General features: G+C 41.2%; 1 protein-coding gene across 5 annotated transcripts in view; it reads right to left on the bottom strand.

Annotated features, from left to right (window-relative positions):
* Positions 1-24,047, bottom strand: part of LOC122549888 (tyrosine-protein phosphatase non-receptor type 3-like) — a 221,382-nt gene that overhangs the window by 151,768 nt on the left and 45,567 nt on the right. For 4 of the 5 annotated variants that reach the window (XM_087987187.1, XM_043690067.2, XM_043690066.2 and 1 more), the window contains exon 2: positions 8,875-9,029. In XM_087987187.1, coding sequence (XP_087843313.1) covers positions 8,875-9,012 — 138 coding nt within the window. In that variant the 5' untranslated portion in view covers positions 9,013-9,029. Of the gene's footprint in view, positions 1-8,874; positions 9,030-20,226; positions 20,277-24,047 lie in introns of those variants that run through there. The other variant, XM_087987185.1, reaches the window with a different exon arrangement.

Consider the following 24,047-nt stretch of genomic DNA (forward strand, 5'->3'; position numbering starts at 1 on the left):
ACCTGTTGGTAAAAAGTTACACCCAGTGTCACAGAGCAAATCTGAGCTGCACAGCCTGACTTGATAGCAGTGAATCAGAGAAGCATGCATAAATCATTGGTGTAATGGCCAATAAATCAAACCTAACCACAAAACTGTAATGGATATTGGGAGTAAAAAATTACAACGTCACAGCATTATGTTGCAGCATGATGAGTATGGCCTGAGAATAGGGAAAGAGGCAATTAGGGATCAGAAGAAAAAAACAAAATGCTAACTTTCAGAAAATTTAAATTATATATGTTACTTACTGCCAAGTTGCCAGGCCTTAATGTTTAAATTTCACTGCAGCCCTGAAAGCTCCCAGAGGGAGGGAATACTTGATTTCTGTTTAAGAACTATGATGTAAACAAGTCAACTGCTAGTATCAGCAGTTGGGTTGTTACACTCGAAACATCAAATAGCACCACACCTAAAGTTAGTGAAATTAGTGGTCACAGCAAGGTTAATATGCTCTTTAGTTAGCTGCTTTGGCAGGAAACAGGAATATAAATTATAGTTCATCATAACAAATGTAACTACTATCCTTGAGAATTTTGATTTTTATCAAACAGATGAGTATGTTCATACTGATATGAAAGCAAAAACGTTCGTAATAATTTCAAAGAATTACAGAATGGTTACTGCACACAAGGAAGCATTTGACCTGTTGTGTCCGAGCTTTCTGAAAGAGCAAATCATTCACCTGCTTTTCACCCTGAGGTGTGCAATTGTTAAAATTTTCAGTTAATGACACAGCTACAACTACATATTGGAAATATGTAAGGTGTAGAAAGTTACATGTTATTCCATCGAAGACATGATTCTTGCAGTGCCCAACAAATACGTTTACAAGAGCTGGGCCTAGCAGATGAATTTGTTAATGAGATTCCAATTTGAGCATCCACATTGTCACTAAAACTGAACAACTATGCAAGTTGCCAAGTCTGTAAGTTCAACAATACTGATTCATGCAATGGTGGGAGGTAAGACCATAAAACATCGGAGCAGAAATTAGGCCATTCAACCCATCGAGTCTGCTCCGCCATTCAATCATGGCTGATAAGTTTCTCAACACCATTTTCCTGTAACCCTTTATCACCTTGATATTCAAGAACCTACCTAGCGCAGTCTTAGGTAGGCGTCCACAGCCTTCTGTGACAGTGAATTCCACAGTTTCACCACTATCTGGCTAATGAAGTTTCTCCTTTGTTCCATTCTAACAGGTCTTCTCTTGGTGCTTAGGCTATGCCCTCTTCTATCAATGGAAACATCTTCCCAACATCTACTCTGTCCAGGCCATTCAATATTCTGTAAGTACCAATTAGGTTCCCCATTCATCCTTCTAAACTCCATCAAGTCTAAACCCAACGTCCTCAAATGTTCTTCATATGTTAAGCTTTTCATTCCTTGGACCATTCTCATGAACCTCCTCTGAACATGCTCCAGAGCCAGTACATTCTTCCTGAGATATAGGGCCTAAAGCTGGCCTTACAGAGCCTCAGAAGTACATCCCTGAGTCCTCTCAAAATAAATGCCATCATTGCATTTGCCTTCCTAACTACTGACTCAACCTGAAAATTTAACTGGAGTGAAACCTGGACTATAACTCCCACGTCTCTCTGCCCTTCAGACTTCTGAATTTTCTCCCCATTTAGAAAATAGTCTATGCCTCTATTCCTGGATTAGTAGTGCTGGAAGAGCACAGTAGTTTATGCAACATCCAAGGAGCAGCGAAATCGACGTTTCGGGCAAAAGCCCTTCATCAGGAAATGGCTTCATCTGCAGGAGAAAGTGAGGACTGCAGATGCTGGAGATCAGAGCTGAAAATGTGTTGCTGGAAAAGCTCAGCAGGTCAGGCAGCATCCAAGGAGCAGGAGAATTGACGTTTCGGGCATGAGCCCTTCTTCAGGAATGAGGAAAGTGTGTCCAGCAGGCTAAGTGGCCCCTCCCCCAAGTTCCTCCTGCCTACCTTTTATCTTAGCCTGCTGGATACACTTTCCTCATTCCTGAAGAAGGGCTCATGCCCGAAACGTCGATTCTCCTGCTCCATGGATGCTGCCTGACTGCTGTGCTTTTCCAGCAACACATTTTCAGTTCCAGCATCTGCAGTCATTGTTTTTACCTCCTGCCTCTATTCCTCCTACCAAAGTGCATGACCGCACATTTTCCTACGTTGTACTCCATCTGCCACTTCTTTGTCCACACTCCTAACCTGTCCAAATCCTTCTGCAGCCTCCCCTGCCTCCTCAATGCTACCTATCCCTCTACTTGTCTTTGTATAGTGTACAAACTTAGTCAGAACGCTCTCAGTTCCTTCGTCTCGATCGTTAATGTATAAAGTGAAAAGCTGTGGTCCCAACACTGAGCTTTGAGGAACACTATTGTCACCAGCTGCCACCCTGAGGAGGACCCTTTTAAACCCACTTTCTGCTGAACAGCCAAGCTTGTATCCATGCCAGCACCTTGCCTCTAACACCTTGGGCCCTTATCTTACTCAGTAGGCTCTTGTGCAACACTATATCAAAGGCCATCTTGAAATCCAGGTAGGTAAAATCCATTGGCTGTCCTTGATCTAACCTGCTCATTATTTCCTCAAAGAATTCTAGCAGATTTGTCAGGCATGAACTTCCCTTGATGAAACCATGCTTACTTTGTCCTATTTTATCAACACTTCCAAGTATTCAGAAATCTTATCTTTCACAATGGATTTCACGACCAAGGTTAGGCTAATTGATGTGTAAGTTTCCAGCTTTTGCCTTACTCCTTTTTTAAACAGGGATCTCATGTTATTGATTTTCCAGTCCTCTAGGACCCTCCCTGATTCTAGCAATTCCTGAAAGATCACTAGTAATGCCTTCACTATCTCTTCTGCTATCTCCCTTAGAACTCTGGGATGTAGTTTATCTGGTCTTTATCCACCTTCGGGCCATTCTAGCACCTTCTCCTTGGTGATGGCCATCATACTCAGCTCTGCGCCTCCTCAGTCTCTTAAATCTTTGGGATATTACTTATGTCTTCCATCATGAAAACTGACGCAAAGTAATTATTCAGTTGCTTAGCCACTGCCCTGTTTTCCTCTACTCCCTTGTCCAGTGTCATTTTCCAGCAGCCCAATGTCCACTTTTGCCTCTCTTTTGTCCTTTATATATCTAAAGAGACCCTTACAATCTTCTTTTATATTACTGGCCAGCTTACCCTCATATTCAATCTTCTCCCTCCTTATTTCTTTTTTTGTTGTCTCTGTAGATCTTTGTAAGCTTCCCAATCCTCTGGTTTCCCACTGCTCTTCGCCATATTATATGTTTTCTCTTTTGCTTTTATGCTATCTCTGACTTCCCTCAACAGCCATGGTTGCTTCATCCTCCCTGTACCATGTTTCATCTTCTGTGGGATGAATCTCTGCTGTGTTTCTTGGATTATTCCCAGAAACTCTGGTCATTGCTACTTCACTGTCTTTCCTACTAGGCCCCTCTCCCAGTCAGTTCTACTCAGCTCCTCTCTCATGTCTCTGCAGTTGCCTTTATTTAGCTGTAATACTGTTACCCCTGATTCTATCTTCTCCCTCTCAAATTGCAGAGTAAATGCCATCATATTTTGATCACTTCCTCGTAAGAGCTCCTTCACCTTAAGCTCCCTGATCAAATCTGCCTCATTACACAACAATAAATCCAATACTGCCTGTTTCCTAGTAGGCTCCACCACAGGCTGCTCCAAAACACCATCTTGTAGACATTCCAAAAATTCCTTTTCTTGCAGTCTCTCCCAGTCCACCTTAATACTGAAATCCCCCATGATCACTGTAAACTTTGCCTTTCCTACACATCTTTAACTCCTGGTGTATCTTATGTCCCAGCTCCTGACCACTGTTTGGAGGCCTGTACATAACTCCAACTATGTTTTTTTCACCTTTGCAATTCCTCAATTCTACCCACACAGATTCTACACCATCTGACCCTACTTCGTTTATTATTATCAATTTAATTTCATTTCTTACTAATAAGATAACCCCACTCTACCTGCCACCTGCCTTTCTTTTTAATAGGATATATATCCTTGAATATTCAGCTCCCAATCCTGATCCCCTTGCAGCCACATCTCTGTGATGTCCACCACATTGTAACTGCCAATTATGATCAGTATGACATAATGTTGCAGTGTAAATGTCTATGCATTGTTTGAGCGGTACTTTGGAAATTAGATTAGATTACATTACAGTGTGGAAACAGGCCCTTCGGCCCAACAAGTCCACACCGACCCCCCGAAGCGCAACCCCCCCATACCCCTACATTTACCCCTTACCTAACACTACGGGCAATTTAGCATGGCCAATTCACCTGACCTGCACACTAGCTTTCGGAGTGACTCTCCTTCATCAGGTGATAGTGGAGGGCTCGATCGTAACAGAATTTATAGCAAAAGTTTACAGTGTGATGTAACTGAAATTATACATTGAAAAATTGATAGTTAAGCCTTTCATCTGTTAGAATACAATGATAGTTTCACTTCTTTCATGTGTACATCACAAAACCTTTTTTTTTAAAGTTGCATTCTCGGGTTAGCTGTTAACAATGGTGATAGCTAGACAATATGTTGAAGGTGTTGGGCCCGTGTTCTCTGTCTATGCCATGATGTTTAGATTGATTATAATCTAAAAAATCATCCCGGAGGCATGATACATTGGGGAAACCGAGCGAAGGCTATGACAACGGATGAATGGGCACCTCACAACAATCAACAGAGAGGAGGGTTCCCTCCCAGTTGGGGAACACTTCAGTGGTCCAGGACATTCAGCCTTGGACCTTCGGGTGACCATCCTCCAAGGTGGACTTCGGGACAGGCAGCAGAGAAAAGTGGCCGAGCAGAGGCTGATAGCTAAGTTCGGTACCCATAGGGAGGGCCTCAACCGGGACCTTGGGTTCATGTCACATTACAGGTGATCACCATTGGACCACACACACCCACACACCCACACACACACACACACAGATATTCCTACACACACACACAGACGCGCACACAGACACCCACACACACCCACACACACCCTTATAGACACACATACTCCCACACTCACACATGCACCCCCTCACAGACTTAAGACACTCTGCACTCACTACACACACACTTTCTCACACCCACCCCAGACAGACACACACACAGACAGAAAAAGACCCATATGCACACATATATTTTGTGGGGTGAATTTGTACTTGCAGAGTTACATTGTACTTTGCTCAAAAACTGCATGAATTTATGTAAAACTCCGTTATCTCACTTTTTAGATTAGAATCAATCTAAACATCATGGCATAGACAGAGAACACAGGGGGCCAACACCTTCAACATATTGTCTAGCTAACACCATTGTTAACAGCTAACCCGAGAATGGAACTTCTAAAAAAAAGGTTTTGTGATTTACACATGAAAGAAGTGAAACTATCACTGTATTCTAACAGATGAAAGGCTTAACAGACAATCAATTTTTCAATGTATAATTTCAGTTACATCACACTGTAAATTTTTGCTATAAATTCTGTGTTACGATCGAGTCCTCCACTATCACCTGATGAAGGAGCGTCACTCCGAAAGCTAGTGTGTTTCCAATTAAACCTGTTGGACTATAACCTGGTGTTGTATGGTTTTTAAAATTATGAGAATCTGTATAGAATGGCCAGCAAGAACCTATTTCCTTTCGCAGAAAGAGCTCAATACCAAATGGACAAATATTTCAAGTATTTTGCACAGCAGTTAATGTACAGTTGTTGAGAAAACTTTCTCATCAAGAGGCTGGAACTCATTGCCTATGAAAGGCTGGCATAGGCAGAAACGCTCACTACATTTAAAATTACTTGGACATGCGCTTGGAGGGATGTAACCTCCTGGGCTATGGACCATGGGCTGGCAAGTGGGATTGGGTTGCATCAAACTGCCACAGTATAAGGAGACTGGTTCAGTTCAGGCAGCCTGTCAAATGATCAATTAATTAAACCTCTGCAGCATACTGGGTGATATATTAGATTATCAATGCTCCACTGCAGGTCACCAATGATCAATCAACCTATTTGTTCAATAATGCAAACTGGAAGGGAGAGGCTCTTGTGGCACAATGGTAATGTTCTTACCTCTAAACCAGGAGACTGGTTCAAGTCCCAACTGCTCCAGTGCTTGCAACAACATGTTGATTTAAATAACTACAAACTAGAAAGGTCATGTATTTCATTCTGGGCTGGTATGGCTCAAGCTGTGCCACAGATATGTAATCTCCTTGTAAGTCAGAATCTAAAGTTCTAATGGGATGCACAGTCCCAGCTGAAAGCTGCTCTGATATATCAGGCAAAGCAATTCTGCTAGTTAAATGTCACCAAAATGAATAAACATACTTGGGTGTCCTCATTTCTTCCTCTGGGCTTTTTGGATTTAAGTGGAATCTACTGTGTGGGAAGACATTAAGCACTCATTTCTGTGGAAATAAAAGGCCTGCAGGTGTCTCAGTTTTTCATCATCCAGCCTCCCACCCAAACATACCCTGGAATACTTCCTTATTGGAAACTCCTTGTGAAGATTGGGCTGGATTTAAATGGCCACATGCCAAGACTCTTTAATAGATACTGAAAGGGAAGCTTTCATTAAAAATGGGTGAAAAAAATCCAGGTACTGTTCCTCTTTGAACTCCAGCATCCAAACCCAAGTGAAACAAAGCCATTCGGATGTTTTGCTAGAAGGTCACTGACCTGAAGTATTAACTCAATTTTCCTCTCTCTTTGCATAAATGCTATCTTCACCCAATGAGTTATTTCTGGCATTTTAGTTTTTATTTTGTTCAGGAATGATTTTAAGAGGAATTTCTTCACATTAATATGAATATTCTGTACTTTGCAAGAATTTGTCATGCTAATCAATTAAAAATTTCAAGGATGAGTAATATATGTGTGTTCAGCAAGGGTACTATTTATGGAACCAAAGTGAAGTACCTATTTGAAAAGCAGATCATCATCTACCATTTAACCAAATCGAGGTAAAGACTGAATGGCCTTCTCTTGTTCTTATGTTCTCTATCTCATATACTGCAACCAGCAGCAGCACTTTTAGTTGTTGGCACTAGTTATTATGGCTCTGATGTTCTGACATATCATGAGCAGCATGAACAGAGCACCATAACACTTTGCTAGAGCCGATTTTGTGATACATTTTCTAAATTCATAGAATATGGCTGTCACTGGTAAGACCCACTTTGGTTAACCATACCTTTTGAGTCAACCCTCCATAAAAAGTAATGGAGCCACTGCATTTTAATGACAATTGATAGCTCCATGGACACTAATATTGTCACTAAATTTCAATTCTAGATTATTTTTCTCATTAATTGAATTTAAATGCCACAAATGGTGATGGTTGGAAATGAACCTGTAAACCCTGAGTTTTAGCCTATAGATTATTAATTAAATAACGTTACCATCAGACATTTTCTAATCAACCTATTCAGAAATGTTACTGCACAACTTTGGAACAGGCATAATTTGAACCTGGGCTTCCTGGCTCAGAAAAAGGGACACTACCACTGCCCCACAAGATCCCTTAAAAAGGTACCCAGTCTGTGGTTGACCAGTTTGGTGACAAATCAGAGAATTCTACAACATTGAAGAATTTACAGGGTATTTTAAATTAACTGTGCAGATCAACTGGAGCAGGTGAAACTTGAATCCAGGCTCTCTGGCCTAGGGTAGAGGCACTATTAAGTGTGCCATAGGAGCCCTCGACATTACCACCAGATATTTTCTAATCAGCTTGTTCAAAGATATTGTGACACACCCCTGGAGCAAGTAGGACTTGAACTTGGGCCTTCAGGTGAGAACCCTACCACTGTGCCACAGAATTCCTTGACATGACCACTATGCTACAATCTTCTGTTCTCACCAGCTGGTGCAATTTATACAGTTCTGGAACACGGCATTTCAACAAATACACACCAATTGCACTTTAGTACATATCAACTCAATGTGGCAAATATGGGTACGAGCTTAGTAATGAGCTGATCTCAACTTCTGGGATTTAACCATCTTTGAAAACAGAATAATGTTGCACAATTATGGCTGCTCACATCCTCTAACTTTATTATACAAGATGCATTAAAACGTTCTGTTCAGTTACATTCTATTCATAGGTTCTCATTACCACAAATCAAAGTAATCGCAAGTATAAAACAACTTTATCACTGGTCCTCATAATAACGTCCCGACCTTTTTACAAGGTCTGGGTTCAGGTTCCTCCTGTCCTACAGGTGCATCATTCCAGGATGACTAAAAATAATTCACAGCTTCATTGTTTTATCCACAGAAAGACAAGTGTAAAGTATGTTTACTCACCGGAGATACAAATTCAGAAAATGGTTGAGCATATGACAATAGCAATAGTGCACAATGTATTGGATGCTGTGACATTGTGCCCTTACTAAGTATGTAAACTGAAGTGAAAGTAAGATAACACCAGTCCTAGACAATAACATCCTTTGGTAAAGAGCAGCGCTGGTTAAAGTACTAAGGCTGAAGTTGATTCCAGTTTGGTGGCTGCACATTATGATATTCGTACTGTACATTTTCTACAACATATGTGAATTGGAATGACAATGACTGTTCCAAACTCAGACAGTAGAATAGGAACACTCATGTACAATACACATGTTAAATTTGCATACCATTGTAAACAAATCATGTCAAAGACTTGCTTGTCATTCTCTGCAAGTCACAAATCTAACATGGCTTAGTCAACATAAAGCATTGACTTTTCATTCTGTTACAATATTACAAGAATAAGTCAATAGACTTAGCAATTACAAACATGAAGCATATCAACTCACATTAACTTTGAAGCTCTGCAAATTGCCATCAAGGAACTGGACATTACAGATGATCTCTGACCGATGTTTATCTCTTGGTACTTCAAAGGCACGTGTGTGGTTTGTTCTCCCACCCAGCACACGAAATCGTGATGTCATCACTCTCTTCCTAACACCTAAGTAAAAATATTAAGATGAAAGCTAAACAGCTGAAAAATTCTTATCCAGTTATCAATGCTGGATTAACTTCCATTAGACCGTAATTTCATTTGTACTGAATAGATCTCAGAAATCTGAAGCTTTGTAATCAGTAAGTACTATCTCACTGAACATATAAATGAACCCTGAATCGTTAATGAGATTCTTCCTAATCTCTTAAGGTACTTAATAATTATAGCACAGCCAATTCAAATTATGATAATTGAAACACACATCAATTTGAGATACTGCGTTAGGGCAAGCCAACAATGTAGTTTTCAGGTAAAGGGTTGGGGATTGGATGAGGGTGGAATGGTTTAGAACATAGAACAGTACAGCCCATAGAACAGGTCCTTTGGCCTATGATGTTGTGCCGAGGTTTAATCCTAATGTAAAATATAGTAACTTAACCTATGCACCTCTCAAACTCACTGGTATCCATGTGCATGTCCAGCAATCACTTAAATGTCCTTAATGACTCTGCTTCCACCACCACTACTGGCAATGCATTCCATGCATTCACAACTCTGTGTAAATAACCTACCTCTGACGTCTCCTCTCTACCTTTCTCTTAATATCTTACAACTATGACCCCTTGTACCAGTCAATTCTGCCCTGGGGAAAGGTCTCTGGCTATTGACTCTATCTATTCCTCTCATTATCTTGTATACCTCGATCTCCTCCTTCCTCCAGAGAGAAAGGTCCGAGCTTAGTCAGCCTCTCTCCATAAGGCAAGTTCTCCAGTCCAGGCAGCATCCTGGTAAACCTTCTTTGCACCCTCTCCAAAGCCTCTGTATCTTTCCTATAGTAGGACGACCAGAACTGGAGCAAAACCTCGCGTCTCTTAAACTCAATCCCCCTGTTAATGAACGCCAAAACACCATATGCTTTCTTAACAACCCTATCCACTTGGGTGGCAACTTTGAGGGATCTATGTACTTGCACACCCAGATCCCTCTGCTCCTCCACACTGCCAAGAATCCTGTCTTTAATCCTATATTCAGCACTTGAGTTAGACCTTCCAAAATGCATCACTTCGCACTTATCCAGGTTGAAATCCATCTGCCATTTCTCAGCCCAGCTCCACATCCAGTGAATGTCCCGCTGCAGCCTGCAACAGCCCTCGATACTATCGACGGCAGCGTCAACCTTTGTGTCATCTGCAAATTTACTAACCCACCCCTCAACCTCCTCATCCAGGTCATTTATAAAAACTACAAAGAGGAGAAGCCCAAGAACAGAGCCCTGTGGAACACCACTGACCTCCAGGCAGAATATTTTCCATCTACAACCACTGCCTTCTGTCAGCCAACCAATTTTGAATCCAGATAGCCAAATCTCCTTATATCCCATACTTCCTGATTTTATGAATGAGCCTACTGTGGGGAACGTTATCAAATGCCTTGCTGAAGTCCATATACACCACATCCACTGTTCGACTTGTCTTGTCACCTCCTCAAAGAACTCAATAAGATTTGTGAGGCATGACCTGCCCCTCACAAAGTCATGCTGACTGTCTTTAATCATGCTATGTTTTGCCAAATAGTCATAAATCCTATCCCTCAGAATTCTTTCCAAAACTTTGCTGACCACAGACGTAAGACTGACTGGTCTCTTATTGCCAGAGATTTCCCTATTACCCTTCTTGAAAAGAGGAACAACATTTGCTTTCTTCCAATCCTCCGGTACAACTTCTGTGGAGAGTGAGGAGGCAAAGGTCTTCACCAGCGGCTTAGCAACCTCCTTTCTCATAGACCAGATAAATCTGGTCTGACCCTGGGGACTTATCAATCTTCCAACACAAAAAATTTCCAACACAGGGAAGAATCATTGAATCAAGGCACATAGGCATCATTTAGGGATACGGTGCATTAATGGTAAATTTCATTAGGCTGATAATCCAGGGGGATAGGCAAATACTTCAGGGACACAAATACAATTCTCACCATGGGAACTGGTGAAATTTAAATTCAGATTAATAAAAGTCTGATGTTGAACGCTTCTTCTGGTAATTACAACTATCAAACTTTTATTATTGTGAATACTTATCTGAACTGGGGAAGGATATCCGCCATCCTTATTGTTGTAAATACTTATCTGATTCACAAACTAGGGAAAGATATCCACCATTTCAACAACATGTGACTCCAGATCCACAGCTATGTAGCTGAACTACAACAGTAGTATTCAAATGGCAATACAGAATGCCAGCCAGGTACGCTCTGCCCACGAAAAGCATTACAAATCGTATCTGGCCAATTATTGTCCCATTTGAATGGTGCCATCAAACAGCAGTTACTCAGCAATACCTTTCTCACCAATGTGCAGTTTGGATTCTGCCAGGACCACTCAACTCCTAACCTCAATACAGCTTTGGTTTAACCATGAATAAAAGAGGTGAAGTGAGAGTGACAGCCCTTGACCTCACGGCAGCATTTGACTAGGTGACATTAAGAAGCCATGGCTAATTGGAGTCAATGAGAATTGTGGGAAACTCTCCACTGGGTGGACTCCTATCTCGTACAAAAGATGATGGTTGTGGTTGCTGGAGGTCAGTCATTTCAGCTCCAGGACATCTCTGCAGGGTAGCTCAGCGTAGTGTCCTAAGCCCAACTATCATCAGCTGCTTCATTAACAATCTTCCCTCCATCATAAGGTCAAAGTGGAGACATTTGCTGAGGATTGCAAAATATTCATCATCATTTGTAATGCTTCAGATACTGAAGCAGTCCATATTCAAATGCTCAACGACCTACACAATATGCATACTTTGGCTGATAAGTGGCAAGGAACATTCGCTCCACACAAGTACCAGGCAATGATCATCTCCAAGAAGAGCTTGACATTCAATGGCTTACCATCACTCAATCTCCCAATATCAACATCGTTGGGGGTACCACTGACTGTAGACTTAACTCGACCGCCCAAATACTGGCCAGAAGAGCAGCAAGCAACAAGGCACAAGTTAGAATGATAAAATGCTGTCTGTTTGCTTAGATGAAAGCAGTTCCATCAATAATCTAGAAGCTCAACACTATCCAGGCCAAAGTCTGCTTGCTTGGCATGCCAAGCATGACCTCAACCATTTACACCTTCTGCCTCTTACACATAGTAACAGATGTGTGTATCATGCACTGCAGCAACTCATCCAGGTTCCTCTAACTTCACCTTCTAAATTCTACACTGTGAACACCTAAAAAAGGACAGGACAACAGATGCAGAGGAACAATGAACACCTGCAAATTTCTCCTCCAAGCTACAACATTCTGTCTTAGAATTGCATCTGCATTCCTCACGGTCACTGGGTAGAAATCTTAAAACTACCTTCCTTACACCATTGTAATTGAAATGCAACAGCTTGGAAAGGCTGCTCATTCCACCTTCTCAAGGAGATTTTCAAGGGCAATTAGGGGTATACAACAAATACTGGCCTTGATAGTGATATCCATGTCCTGTGATGAAATAAAAGAATTTTTAATTGCCTTCTGAAGTGGCCTACTAAGCCACTCAGCTCAAAGATCATTAGGAATGGACAACAATTGCTGACCTTACTAATGACGTCCAGAAGGAATAACAACTTTAAAAAGATTTTTAAATCATCCATTCTGTCATCAATACAACTCTGTTGGTCATGACCCTACAGTATATCAAGGGAGACAATGGCCGAGTGGTCACTAGACTATTAATCTAGAAACTCAGCTAATATTCTCGAGTAGTGGGTTTGAATCTGTCATGGCAGATGGTGGAATCTGAATTGGAATTAAGAATCTAGTGACGATCATTGCTGATGGTCAGAAAGACCATCTGGTTCACTAAGGTGCTTCAAGGAAGGAAATCTGCCATCCTCACATGGTCTCGCCTACATGCAACTCCAGACTCAAGAGCCAGCTGGTTGATTATCAACTGTCCTCTCAACTGATAGCCAGCAACACCTCATCTGATGAATGAATAAAGAAAGAAAAATTCATGAAAACCAGGGTTTAGAAATAGAGACCATACAATGCAAGAAAATAACTGAAAGAGGAAACATAGGGCGACAGAAATAGAGATAAAACGTGCTTTCTGCAAATTGGTTTCCTAAATTACAATATCAACCCCCAACTCAGGCCGGGCAAGGAGGCAAGTCTTGAATCCCAGGATGTCAGTCCCAATCGGATAAGGAATCCAAGTTGCTATAACAGCTTCGTTATGCATGTTGTTGTCAGATTCTGGATTAGTGGTGCTGGAAGAGCACAGCAGTCAGGCAGCATCCAAGGAGCAGCGAAATCGATGTTTCGGGTTAACATGTTGTTGTCAGAGCCAGGAATAGTAGAAGCTCCAAGTTCCTTCCATCAACTGGTTGACCAGGACTTGCTCCTGCTCTCAGTGCCTGACATTGACATGTACTTGAAGTACTTACATGTTGACATTCAACCTGTTTGATTGCATTGTGAACACATTTTTGTTGGATATGAAGTACTGGTGTGGGATTTGAACCTGGTGTTTCTGGTTCAGAGGCAGGAATGCAACCTATTTCCATAAGACCATAAGACCATAAGACATAGGAGTGGAAGTAAGGCCATTCGGCCCATCGAGTCCACTCCGCCATTCAATCATGACTGATGCGCATTTCAGCTCCACTTACCAGCGTTCTCCCCGTAGCCCTTAATTCCTCTAGACAACAAGAATCTATCAATCTCGGCCTTGAAGACATTTAGCGTCCCGGCTTCCACTGCATTCCGTGGCAATGAATTCCACAGGCCCACCACTCTCTGGCTGAAGAAATGTCTCCGCATTTCTGTTCTGAAATGACCCCCTCTAATTCTAAGGCTGTGTCCACGGGTCCTAGTCTCCTTGTTTAACTGAAACAATTTCCTAGCATCCACCTTTTCCAAGCCAGACACGTTCCAGTGCCAGTATGTCCTTCCTGAGGTGTGGGGACCAAAACTGGACACAGTACTCCAAATGGGGCCTAACCAGAGCTTTATAAAGTCTTAGTAGTACATCTCTGCTTTTATATTCCAACCCTCTTGAGATAAGAGACAACACTGCATTCGCTTTCTTAATCACGGACTCAACCTGCATGTTTACCTTTAGAGAATCCTCGACTAGCACTCCCAGATCCCTTTGTGCTTTGGCTTTATTAATTTTCTCACCATTTAGAAAGTAGTCTATGCTTTTATTCTTTTTGCCAAAGTGCAAGATCTCGCACTTGCTCACGTTAAATTCCATCAGCCATTTCCTGGACCACTCTCCCAACCTGTCTAGATCCTTCTGTAGCCTCCCCACTTCCTCAGTACTACCTGCCTGTCCACCTAACTTCGTATCATCAGCAAACTTCGCTAGAATGCCCCCGGTTCCCTCATCCAAATCATTAATATATCATGCAAACAGCTGTGGCCCCAGCACCGAACCCTGCGGGACACCGCTCGTCACCGGCTGCCATTCTGAAAAAGAACCTTTTATCCCAACTCTCTGCCTTCTGTTAGACAGCCAATCCTCAATCCATCCCAGCAGCTCACCTCGAACACCATGGGCCCTCACCTTGCTCAGCAGCCTCGCGTGTGGCACCTTATCAAAGGCCTTTTGAAAGTCTAGATAGACCACATCCACTGGGTTTCCCTAGTCTAACCTACTTGTTACCTCTTCAAAAGATTCTAACAGGTTTGTCAGGCATGACCTCCCTTTACTAAATCCATGTTGACTTGTTCTAATCAGACTCTGCTCTTCCAAGAATTTAGAAACCTCATCCTTAATGATGGATTCTAGAATTTTACCAACAACCGAGGTTAAGCTGATTGGCCTATAATTTTCCATCTTTTGCCTTGATCCTTTCTTGAACAAGGGGGTTACAACAGCCATCTTCCAATCATCCGGGACCTTTCCTGACTCCAGTGACTCTTGAAAGATCTCAACCAATGCCTCTGCTATTTCCTCAGCCACCTCTCTCAGAACTCTAGGGTGTATCCCATCGGGGCCACAAGAGCTCCTCAAAACAAAGACAACCTGAAATTATTTTATTGACTATAAAATGCTTTGGAACATCTTAGATCATGAAAAACACCAAGTAAAGTGTAATGTTTCTTTCTAATACTCGATACTCAGCATTCTAATTGGACTTTTCACATTATAATCAACGCAAATATCCAAAATTGTGTTCCTTAATGCTGTTTTTTGCTTCCTAATTCACAGCACCTAAAACATATATGATAAATAGCCACCGAAACACCTGCAATGAAATAGCCGGAAACTAAAAGTCTATTATTATAACAACTGATAGGCTACATTCTACATGTTCAACGAAGTATGTTAATGGAATGAAAGCTAGAGGTTTGGAGGCATAAATGAGATTTACACAGAATAGTTGCTTACTCTTCCGGTTTCTAGATTCCAAAAATGCTAACTCATCCAAATTCTGACATCAAGCATACAAGAGCCCTTGAATCAATAATGTTGGCAGAGGGAAATAGCATATGGAAGTTGACTTATGGATGATGCTTCTGAGCAGATAAACAAAAAAAGAGACTGGAAATATTGAGCATATGGAGGTGACTATGCAAGGCAGCTCCAGAAAAATAAATTGCCAGAGATATCAGAAAGCTAAAAGAAACAGCATACAAAGATAAAAAACTACAAGCAAAGATCCCAGTGAACAAGAAATATACAAAGGGCAACTAAAGGTGAGAAAACTAATAACATGAGCTGTAGAGGACAAGTATGAAAATAAACTTGCCGGAATATCAAAAATGATCACAAAACATTTTTGCAATTACATTAGGGAAAAGACGGTGGACAGAAAATGTGTGGGTGCCTTAAACTGTTAATGGTGAGTTTGTCAATGAAAATAAGGAAATGTCAAACATATTGAACAATTACTTTGTGTCAGTATTTACAGCAGAAGCCAGTATGCCACATGCCCCAAGGAAACTATTACTGAATCAAGGACAGGGACTCAAAAATACGTAAACAATATCACAGCAATGAAGTAATTCATGAGAATAAAAAGATGGCAAACACCCAGGACCAGATGGTTTTCATCCCACAGTTTTAAAAGGTGAGAACATTGAAAGAATATCATTACAGTATCTGCAAGGTTAATTAAATTCAGGGATTATTCAAGTGTAATAATAGTTCATTTCAAGAGTGGTTCTTGAAATTTTCTTGAAAACTACTTTTTGATTTTTGGCTGCTACGCTTTGGTTTTCAGGGACTCTTTTCTTAGTCCTTCCATATACTATGGAGATCACAGCTAATGCATTTTTGTTTAGTACACATAAATCAATAAGATTTTTTGTATTATTTACTGCAAGACAGAAAAAAGATACACAAAAAGATTCCTCATACACATCAAGTCTAGTTTTTCAAAAATGTGCTCATCATTACAAAATGGGTCAACACCAAGACCACTGTTCCACCATTAATTAAACATTCTGTGCAATGACCCAACAAATAAAGTGGTTACGAAGTATTTTGAGAAGTTCAAAGGGAATATCAGTTTTTAAAGGAGATCAAACCCTACGTAATTTAGAAGTTAGTAGCAAATTGAGGACACAAGGAATCTTATCTCCTAAACCTGACATTGAGTCTCTCATTGCCTTGGAAACTTCACTGTCTCCTCACCACCAACCTTAACTCATGTGACTCCAGACAGAGCAATTTGGTTGACTCTAAATGTACCTTTAAATACTTTGTTACATCAAATTTTTAAAAGGTCTCAAAAACAAAAAAGAATTAATGGATGGTCAACCAAGGCCATTGTGTCAAGGGCACCATGCCTCACAGTGCCAGGGACCTGGGTTCAATTCCACCCTCGGGTGACTGCCAATGTGGAGTTTGCACACTCTCCCCATGTCAGCATGGGTTTCCTCCGGGTGCTTCAATTTCTTCCCACCATCCAAAGATGTGCAGGTTAGGTGGATTGGCCATGCTAAGTGCCCAAAGCATCGATGGATGTGCAGGCTGGATGGATTAGCCATGGGAGGGGTGGGGGGTGGAGGGGCGGGGGAAGGTGTCTGGGTGGGAAGCTTTTCAGAGAGTCAGTGTTGACTCAATGGGCTGACTGGCCTGCTTCCACACCATAGAGATTTCATGGTGTCAAAGTCCTCCTTATCAGCATCTGTGGAAGCAAGATAACTGTCTCACAGGCTAGTCAATCAACAGCTTCACAAAATCTGACCTTACTGGCCAAGTTCCCAAATAACACAATCGTTAACTCTGGCTATGAACTGACCAATGGCAAGTCAGAGCCGGCAGAGCTTCTTGTCCACATTCAGGAGGGTGTTCCCCTGACAGTCTTCAACATCGATTCTGGCTCCCGTGCTCCCAAATCTCATGCATCAGGTCAAAAGTTGGCAAAAATAATTTGCTGACAAACAACAAGTAATGTTCACAGCACATAACTGCTAAGTAATGATAATTTTCAGTGAGAAAATCTAACCACAACGCCATGATATTCAATAGCATTACCATCTCTAAATGCTGCTAGGTCCAAATCCTGGAATTCACTCAGGGAATTAGGGCATTGTGGATAAATCTACAGTATATGGAGCAGCTCAAATTCCAAACTACCAACATCCTGTGGGCCACACTTGACCAAAACCTGAACTGGACTAGCCATATCTTGTCAATACAGCAGGTCAGGGGCTATGAATCCTCCAATGGGCAACTCCTCTCCTCACTGACCAGAGCCTATCTCACATCTACAAAGCACAAATCAGGAATGTGGTGGAACACTTCCCACCTGCCTGGATGGTGCCACGCTAACAGTGAAGAAGCTTGACACCATCCAAGGCAAACAACCCTCCTGAATTGTATCACATCCACAAGTATCCATTCTCTCCACCACTGAAGCTCAGTAGCAATAGTGTGTACAATCAACATTGCAGAAATTCACCCACACTGCTTAAATAGCCCCTTCTAAACCTCTGATCTCTATCCATCTAGAAGTACAAGAACAGCAGATAAAGAGGAACCTCGATTATCCGAACAAGATGGGCGGGCAGTATTTCGTTTGGTTAATTGATTATTTGGATAACTGATTCAATGCCTCTCCTCTGGGACTCAGTTTTCTGAAGTTTCCTTCTTCCTTGCTCTCTCTCTCTTTCTCAGCGTTTGTTTCTGAGCAGACACAATACATGTACGGGACCTGCAGCATTGCTGTAGCCTTTCGCTGCCGCTGATTCACTTCAATGGAATTGACAGAGTGAGCACTTGCTATGTTTGCTCCCCTTTCAGGAGACTAAGGAGCAGCACACCGCACAACACCATTACCAAATCCCCACCCACACCCCCACCACCACACATCCCCACCCCTGGAATGGAGACGGCAGCTGGACTGGACACCAACAGCAAGACTGGTGCTGCCTTTGGAGGGTGAGTCTCAAAGTCGCACACTAATGCACACAGCCACACACACAACTTTTTGACAAGTTCTCACTCTGCCCTGTACAGGACAGTATTGGAGAGATTATCTGGGAAAGGGGGGTTTAGGGTACACCCCTGTCTAGAACTCCAGGGAAAGTGTGGGAAGAGAGAGGGAGTGCAGGAACTCAGTCATTTGGAAATGGTGCATGGATTCCCAATGATGTCCAGGACTGTCTTCGGCAACATTTCAGTAAGCCAAATTCAGTGTAAACAAAAGACGCAATCAGTGTTGGTAACACTTCTTTGATGTATTGTTTCTATCGGAACCTTGAGATCTTCTTCGGATAATCCGAAATTCGGATAATTGATATTTGGATAATCGAGGTTCCTCTGTATATGGTGCACAAAACTGCTACCGCGGGTCAGAGCATTAAGTATAGGAGTTGGCAAATCACGTTGCGGCTGTACAGGACATTGGTTAGGCCACTGTTGGAATATTGTGTGCAATTCTGGTCTCCTTCGGAAAGATGTTGTGAAACTTGAAAGGGATCAGAAAGGATTTACAAGGATGTTGCCAGGGTTGGAGGGTTTGAGCCATCAGCAAGAGCTGAATAGGCTGGGGCTGATTTTACTGGAGTGTCGGAAGCTGAGGGGTGACCTTAAGGAGGTGTATAAAATCATGAGGAGCATGGATAGGGTAAATAGACAAGGTCCTTTCCCTGGGGTGGGGAATCTAGAACTAGAGCGCATAGGTTCAAATTGAGGGGGCACAATTTAAAAGCGAACAAAGGGACAACATTTTCACGCAAAAAGTGATGAATGTATGGAATGAGCTGCCAGAGGAAGGAGTGGAGGCTGGTACAATTACAACATTTAAAAGGCATCTAGCCGGGTATACGAATAGGAAGGGTTTAGAGGGATATGGATCAAGTGCTGGCAAATGGGACTGGATTAAGTTAGGATATCTGGTCAGCATGGATGAGTAGGACTGAAGGGTCTGTTTCCATGCTGTACATCTCCATTACTCTATGACTCTATAATAGAAGTTGCTGGAAAAGCTCAAAGGGTCTGACAGCATCTGTGAAGAGAAATCAGAGTTAACGTTTTGGGTCTGGCGACACTTCCTCAGAACTCTTTTGGGTTTTATTAGGTAACATTGCTTGTTTAACGAGCTGACGCAAGCACAATAAGCCAAATGCTTGTTCTGTATCACAGCACTGCTGTGATTCTAAGATCATACTCTTCGCAAAGTTCTCATTTTCTTGCTTCATGGGACAAATAGAGTACACACATTTGATATTTTATTCAGATTGAATGGTGTAGAGGCATGGATCAGCCAGTAATAAATATTTTTGCATTGAAATGCCAAGTTGAACTATTTGTTCTACCTCTCCCCATCCCACAACTGAACAGAATACATAACCTTTCAAAGTAACGTTCACCACTTTGCGAGAAACTGTAGGATTTAAAAGACATCTACAAAGTTTCAACAGGATAGCATTGGGAAAATTTCTAAAAATTTACAGTGGTCCTAACTCACCCAGTTTTATCCCATGACCAGTAACTGTTGAGTAAGAATGGCAATTCACCAAGAAATAAATAGACATACATGCTTTGCAAAATCTCAATACAATACTAAAAAATTGAAATTGCATGCTACCACTTGCCTGGTCTTAAAAGAAAATGTGTTACGAAAAGACAAAATAGGTCAGTGAAAAGATCAGTTAAAAGCGCATATTTTAATTAGCAATTTGTAGAGTTCCACACCATTCTCAGACTTGTCTTAGTGAACCTAATATTTTGTGCCTATGATTAAATTAGATCGTGACAAACCTGTTTTCCAAAAGAAATGCAGCCAGGCTTAAAATTAATCACAAACAAGGCGAGAGATCAAGTATCTTTCTGACTACGCCACAGTTTAGCTCATACTTTCACATTCCACTGGTTTCCTGTCCACATGACTAAGAAGGTAGCTTTATGATAGGTACACAACTTGATATTTTACAATCAATGCCAGATGGATCAAATCCAATTTAATGTAGCGAGTGTACAAAAATCTTGTAGCAACACCTACTTTTATTTGTTGATTCTTCACCTGCAAGTCTGGAAACCAGCTTCTGGTGAACATTTTAGGAATCAGAACAAGACGACAAATTTAATGAACCCATCTAGTTAATTTTCTTGCAGTGAACACTGAAAATGAACATAAAAAATGCAACAACCATAAAATTGATCAAAATAGTCATTCAATTCCCTAAGTAGAAACCCAGGGGCCTTTCAAAAATGTTTTTGACTACATTAGCATTTTACATCTTCAGACTGAAAAAGGTATCAATATGGTTTTTGGTAGGTAAATGATAGAAGATCCAGAAGTATGTTAAGAATATGGAAACTGTAGGAGGGGGTCTGTTAAAAGATAAATTAAGTTAAACAATTATAGGTAATCAGAATATCTCTATTTAATCAAGAAGATTACAGATGAATGAAATGGGATGAGACACATTAAATTTAGTAAAGTGTTGTGCAGAAAATGAAAGGACTGACTATGCATCAAGCACTTAGATAAAATAGATTATGGAAGCATAAAACAAAAATGCTGAATTTCATGATGCTTTGGCTGAAAGTTTGTATAGTTCTATCACTGGATTGGAGCACTGGAGGAAAACAAATGCAGGATCATTTTAAAAGGAGTTCGGTAAAGCCCTGGAGAAAATGCTCAAGAACAAAGATTGTATAAAATGCTAGAAATGAATACTTGCCAAAGCATAGGTGTCAAATGGCTTAGTTAGTACAGTAGAAGAATGGGTCATACCTTAAGAACCTACTAGAATTCTTCGAAGAAGAAATTCAGTAGTGAAATAGCTTAAAACAGAAATGTGCTTGTATAGAACCTGCAGAATAGAAATGGGGCATTAGGTCCAACTGGTTTAGTTGACATGCTCCTATTTATACTCCACAAAAGCCTTCTCCCAATTTAATTACATATTTCCACCCAGGTCTTGATCCATTTATTCTTGTTCTCTCATGTGTCAAGCATAAATGTATCAATATTACTTCACTGTACATGGCAATTAGTTCCATATTCTCATCTATGTAAAAGAAATTTGCATAAAATTATTTTTTATCTTTATGCCCCTTTGCTTCGGGCTCAACCACAAGTGGGAATAGTTTCACACCACACTTATTTCCAAAATCCTTCTTAATTTTGAAGATTTCGCCAATAATCCATAATCTATTTTCCCAAGGAAAAGTAGTGCTTATTGGCTCAAGCATCCACATAATTTAACAGCCTTGCAAATTTTCTACACAGTTGCACCAATATTTTATTTGTAGAATATCTGTGAAAGAGCTTTGTCTGAAGCAGGATACAAAAAAAAACTGTATTCTAAAGGTCTAGACAAATTTAACATGAAATCTGATGTGGATTTCCAAAAGGTTTTCAGGCCCTTGACTGAGAGTATTAAGAAATATAATGCCTCAAGGAATTGATGACAAATCGGCTTAGCAATAAAAACTGATTGTGGTGAAACAGAAAAGTGTCATCTTTGGTTCAGTAGAAGTACACGCGGTTAAGTCAGAAGGTCTTGGGTTCAAGTTCCATACCAGAAATTTAACACATAATCTAGGTCTGCATTTCAATGCAATGTTGGGGAAATGCTACAAGCACACAGGTGCCACTTTTCAAATAAGACATCAAACCTAGGCTCAGTTAACCTTCCTAAGTGTACTTAAAATATCCTACAATACTATCTGGAAGAGGGTCAACATGCAACTGTCTAACACTGATAACAGATGATTTGATTGTTTACTGTTTTTGTGGGAACTGGTTGTGCACAGATTGTCACAGACCAAATTGGCAGCCAAAGTGAAAATGTTCCTGCACCTGGGCCAAAAACGCCAGATTCAAGTCCCACACTAGGGCATGTGGACCACAGTATCCTTCACACAATTCAAAAGACTGATAACTAGCCTGCGAACCTTTCCACCATCTTCCCACTATCCCACAATAAGACAAAAAAAAGCACGAAGATACGCCAAAAACAATGACAACAATACACATCAAAAAACTACATGATAAGATGCAATGTCATTTGGGACACCCTGAGGTGCTATTTTCCCATGGTCCACTATTTTTTTTTTCTCTTTTGAGTAGATATCGCGCTCTTTATAAGCATTTAATTCTGATTTTGCTTTTATCACCCTGTTTAGGGTCAGCATTCCAGATCATGTCTCACTACACAAAAAACCTTGATCCCTCCTCTGATTGGTAAAAGTCATCTTAAATTTGCACGTCTCCCAAGACACACAGCATATTCTAAACAAGTTCCGAATTGATGCTCTTCGTATTCGTGCTCTCAAAACCCTTCATAATTTCAAACATCTTAATTAAATATCACCGTAGCACACACTGCTCTAAAAGAGAACAGTTCCAGCTTTCTGCCCACCAATATACCTGAATTGCTGTGGTTCTGTTCGAAGAGCTGGAAGATTTTGTTGCAAACATTTCGTCCCCTGTCTAGGTGACATCCTCAGTGCTTGGGAGCCTCCTGTGAAGTGCTTCTGTGGTGTTTCCTCCGGCATTTATAGTGGCCTGTCCCTGCCGCTTCCGGTTGTCAGTTTCAGCTGTCCGCTGTAGTGGCCGGTATATTGGGTCCAGGTCTATGTGTTTGTTGATGGAGTTTGTGGATGAGTGCCATGCTTCGAGGAATTCCCTGGCTGTTCTTTGTTTGGCTTGCCCTATCATGGTAGTGTTGTCCCAGTCAAATTCATGTTGCTTGTCGTCTGCGTGTGTAGCTACTAGGGATTGCTGGTCGTGTCGTTTCGTGGCTAGTTGATGTTCGTGGATGTGGATCGTTAGCTGTCTTCCTGTTTGTCCTATATAGTGTTTGAATACCTGAATTCTCACAGCCTTGCTACTAAGTTTGCTCTGCACTCTCTCCATGGGCTTGATATCTTTCCTCAAGTTTGATGCCCAAAGTTGGTCATAATATCCAACTAATGCCTCTCTTTACAATATCTAGGATCCTCCATGCTTTATAATAGTCTCTAAAGCCTCAGTAGTTTCTTGGGAATGATAGAGTTGCTCCACAAGGAGAGATTCAGTTGAATGGGTCTATATTCTCTGAGGTTAGGAAGAATGAGAAGTAATCTAATTGATACATAGAAAACTCTGCGGGCGTGTTACAGGTTAAGCGCTGAAAGCCTGTTTCATTTAGCTAAAGTCTAGATCTGCGTGATGGTCATAGATTCAGGATAAAGGGTCATCATTTAGAACTGAAATGGGGAGAAATTTCTTCACTCTGATGGTTTTGAATCTTTGGAATTCATTGCCAGAGAGTTGTGGATACTCGTTCAATGAATATATCTAAGATAGAGTTCTTGAATGTTGGACATGACGGGAACAATAGAATATGGTGAGAAAGCAGAGTTAAGACCATAAGACCATAAGACATAGGAGCGGAAGTAAGGCCATTCGGCCCATCGAGTCCACTCCACCATTCAATCATGGCTGATGGGCATTTCAACTCCACTTACCCGCATTCTCCCGATAGCCCTTAATTCCTTGTGACATCAAGAATTTATCAATTTCTGCCTTGAAGACATTTAGCGTCCCAGTCTCAACTGCACTCTGTGGCAATGAATTCCACAGGCCC

The sequence above is a fragment of the Chiloscyllium plagiosum genome, unplaced genomic scaffold (assembly GCF_037043375.1).
Source record: "Chiloscyllium plagiosum isolate Xiang-an unplaced genomic scaffold, Cpla_swu_hap1 HiC_scaffold_5, whole genome shotgun sequence".
NCBI lineage: Eukaryota > Metazoa > Chordata > Chondrichthyes > Orectolobiformes > Hemiscylliidae > Chiloscyllium > Chiloscyllium plagiosum.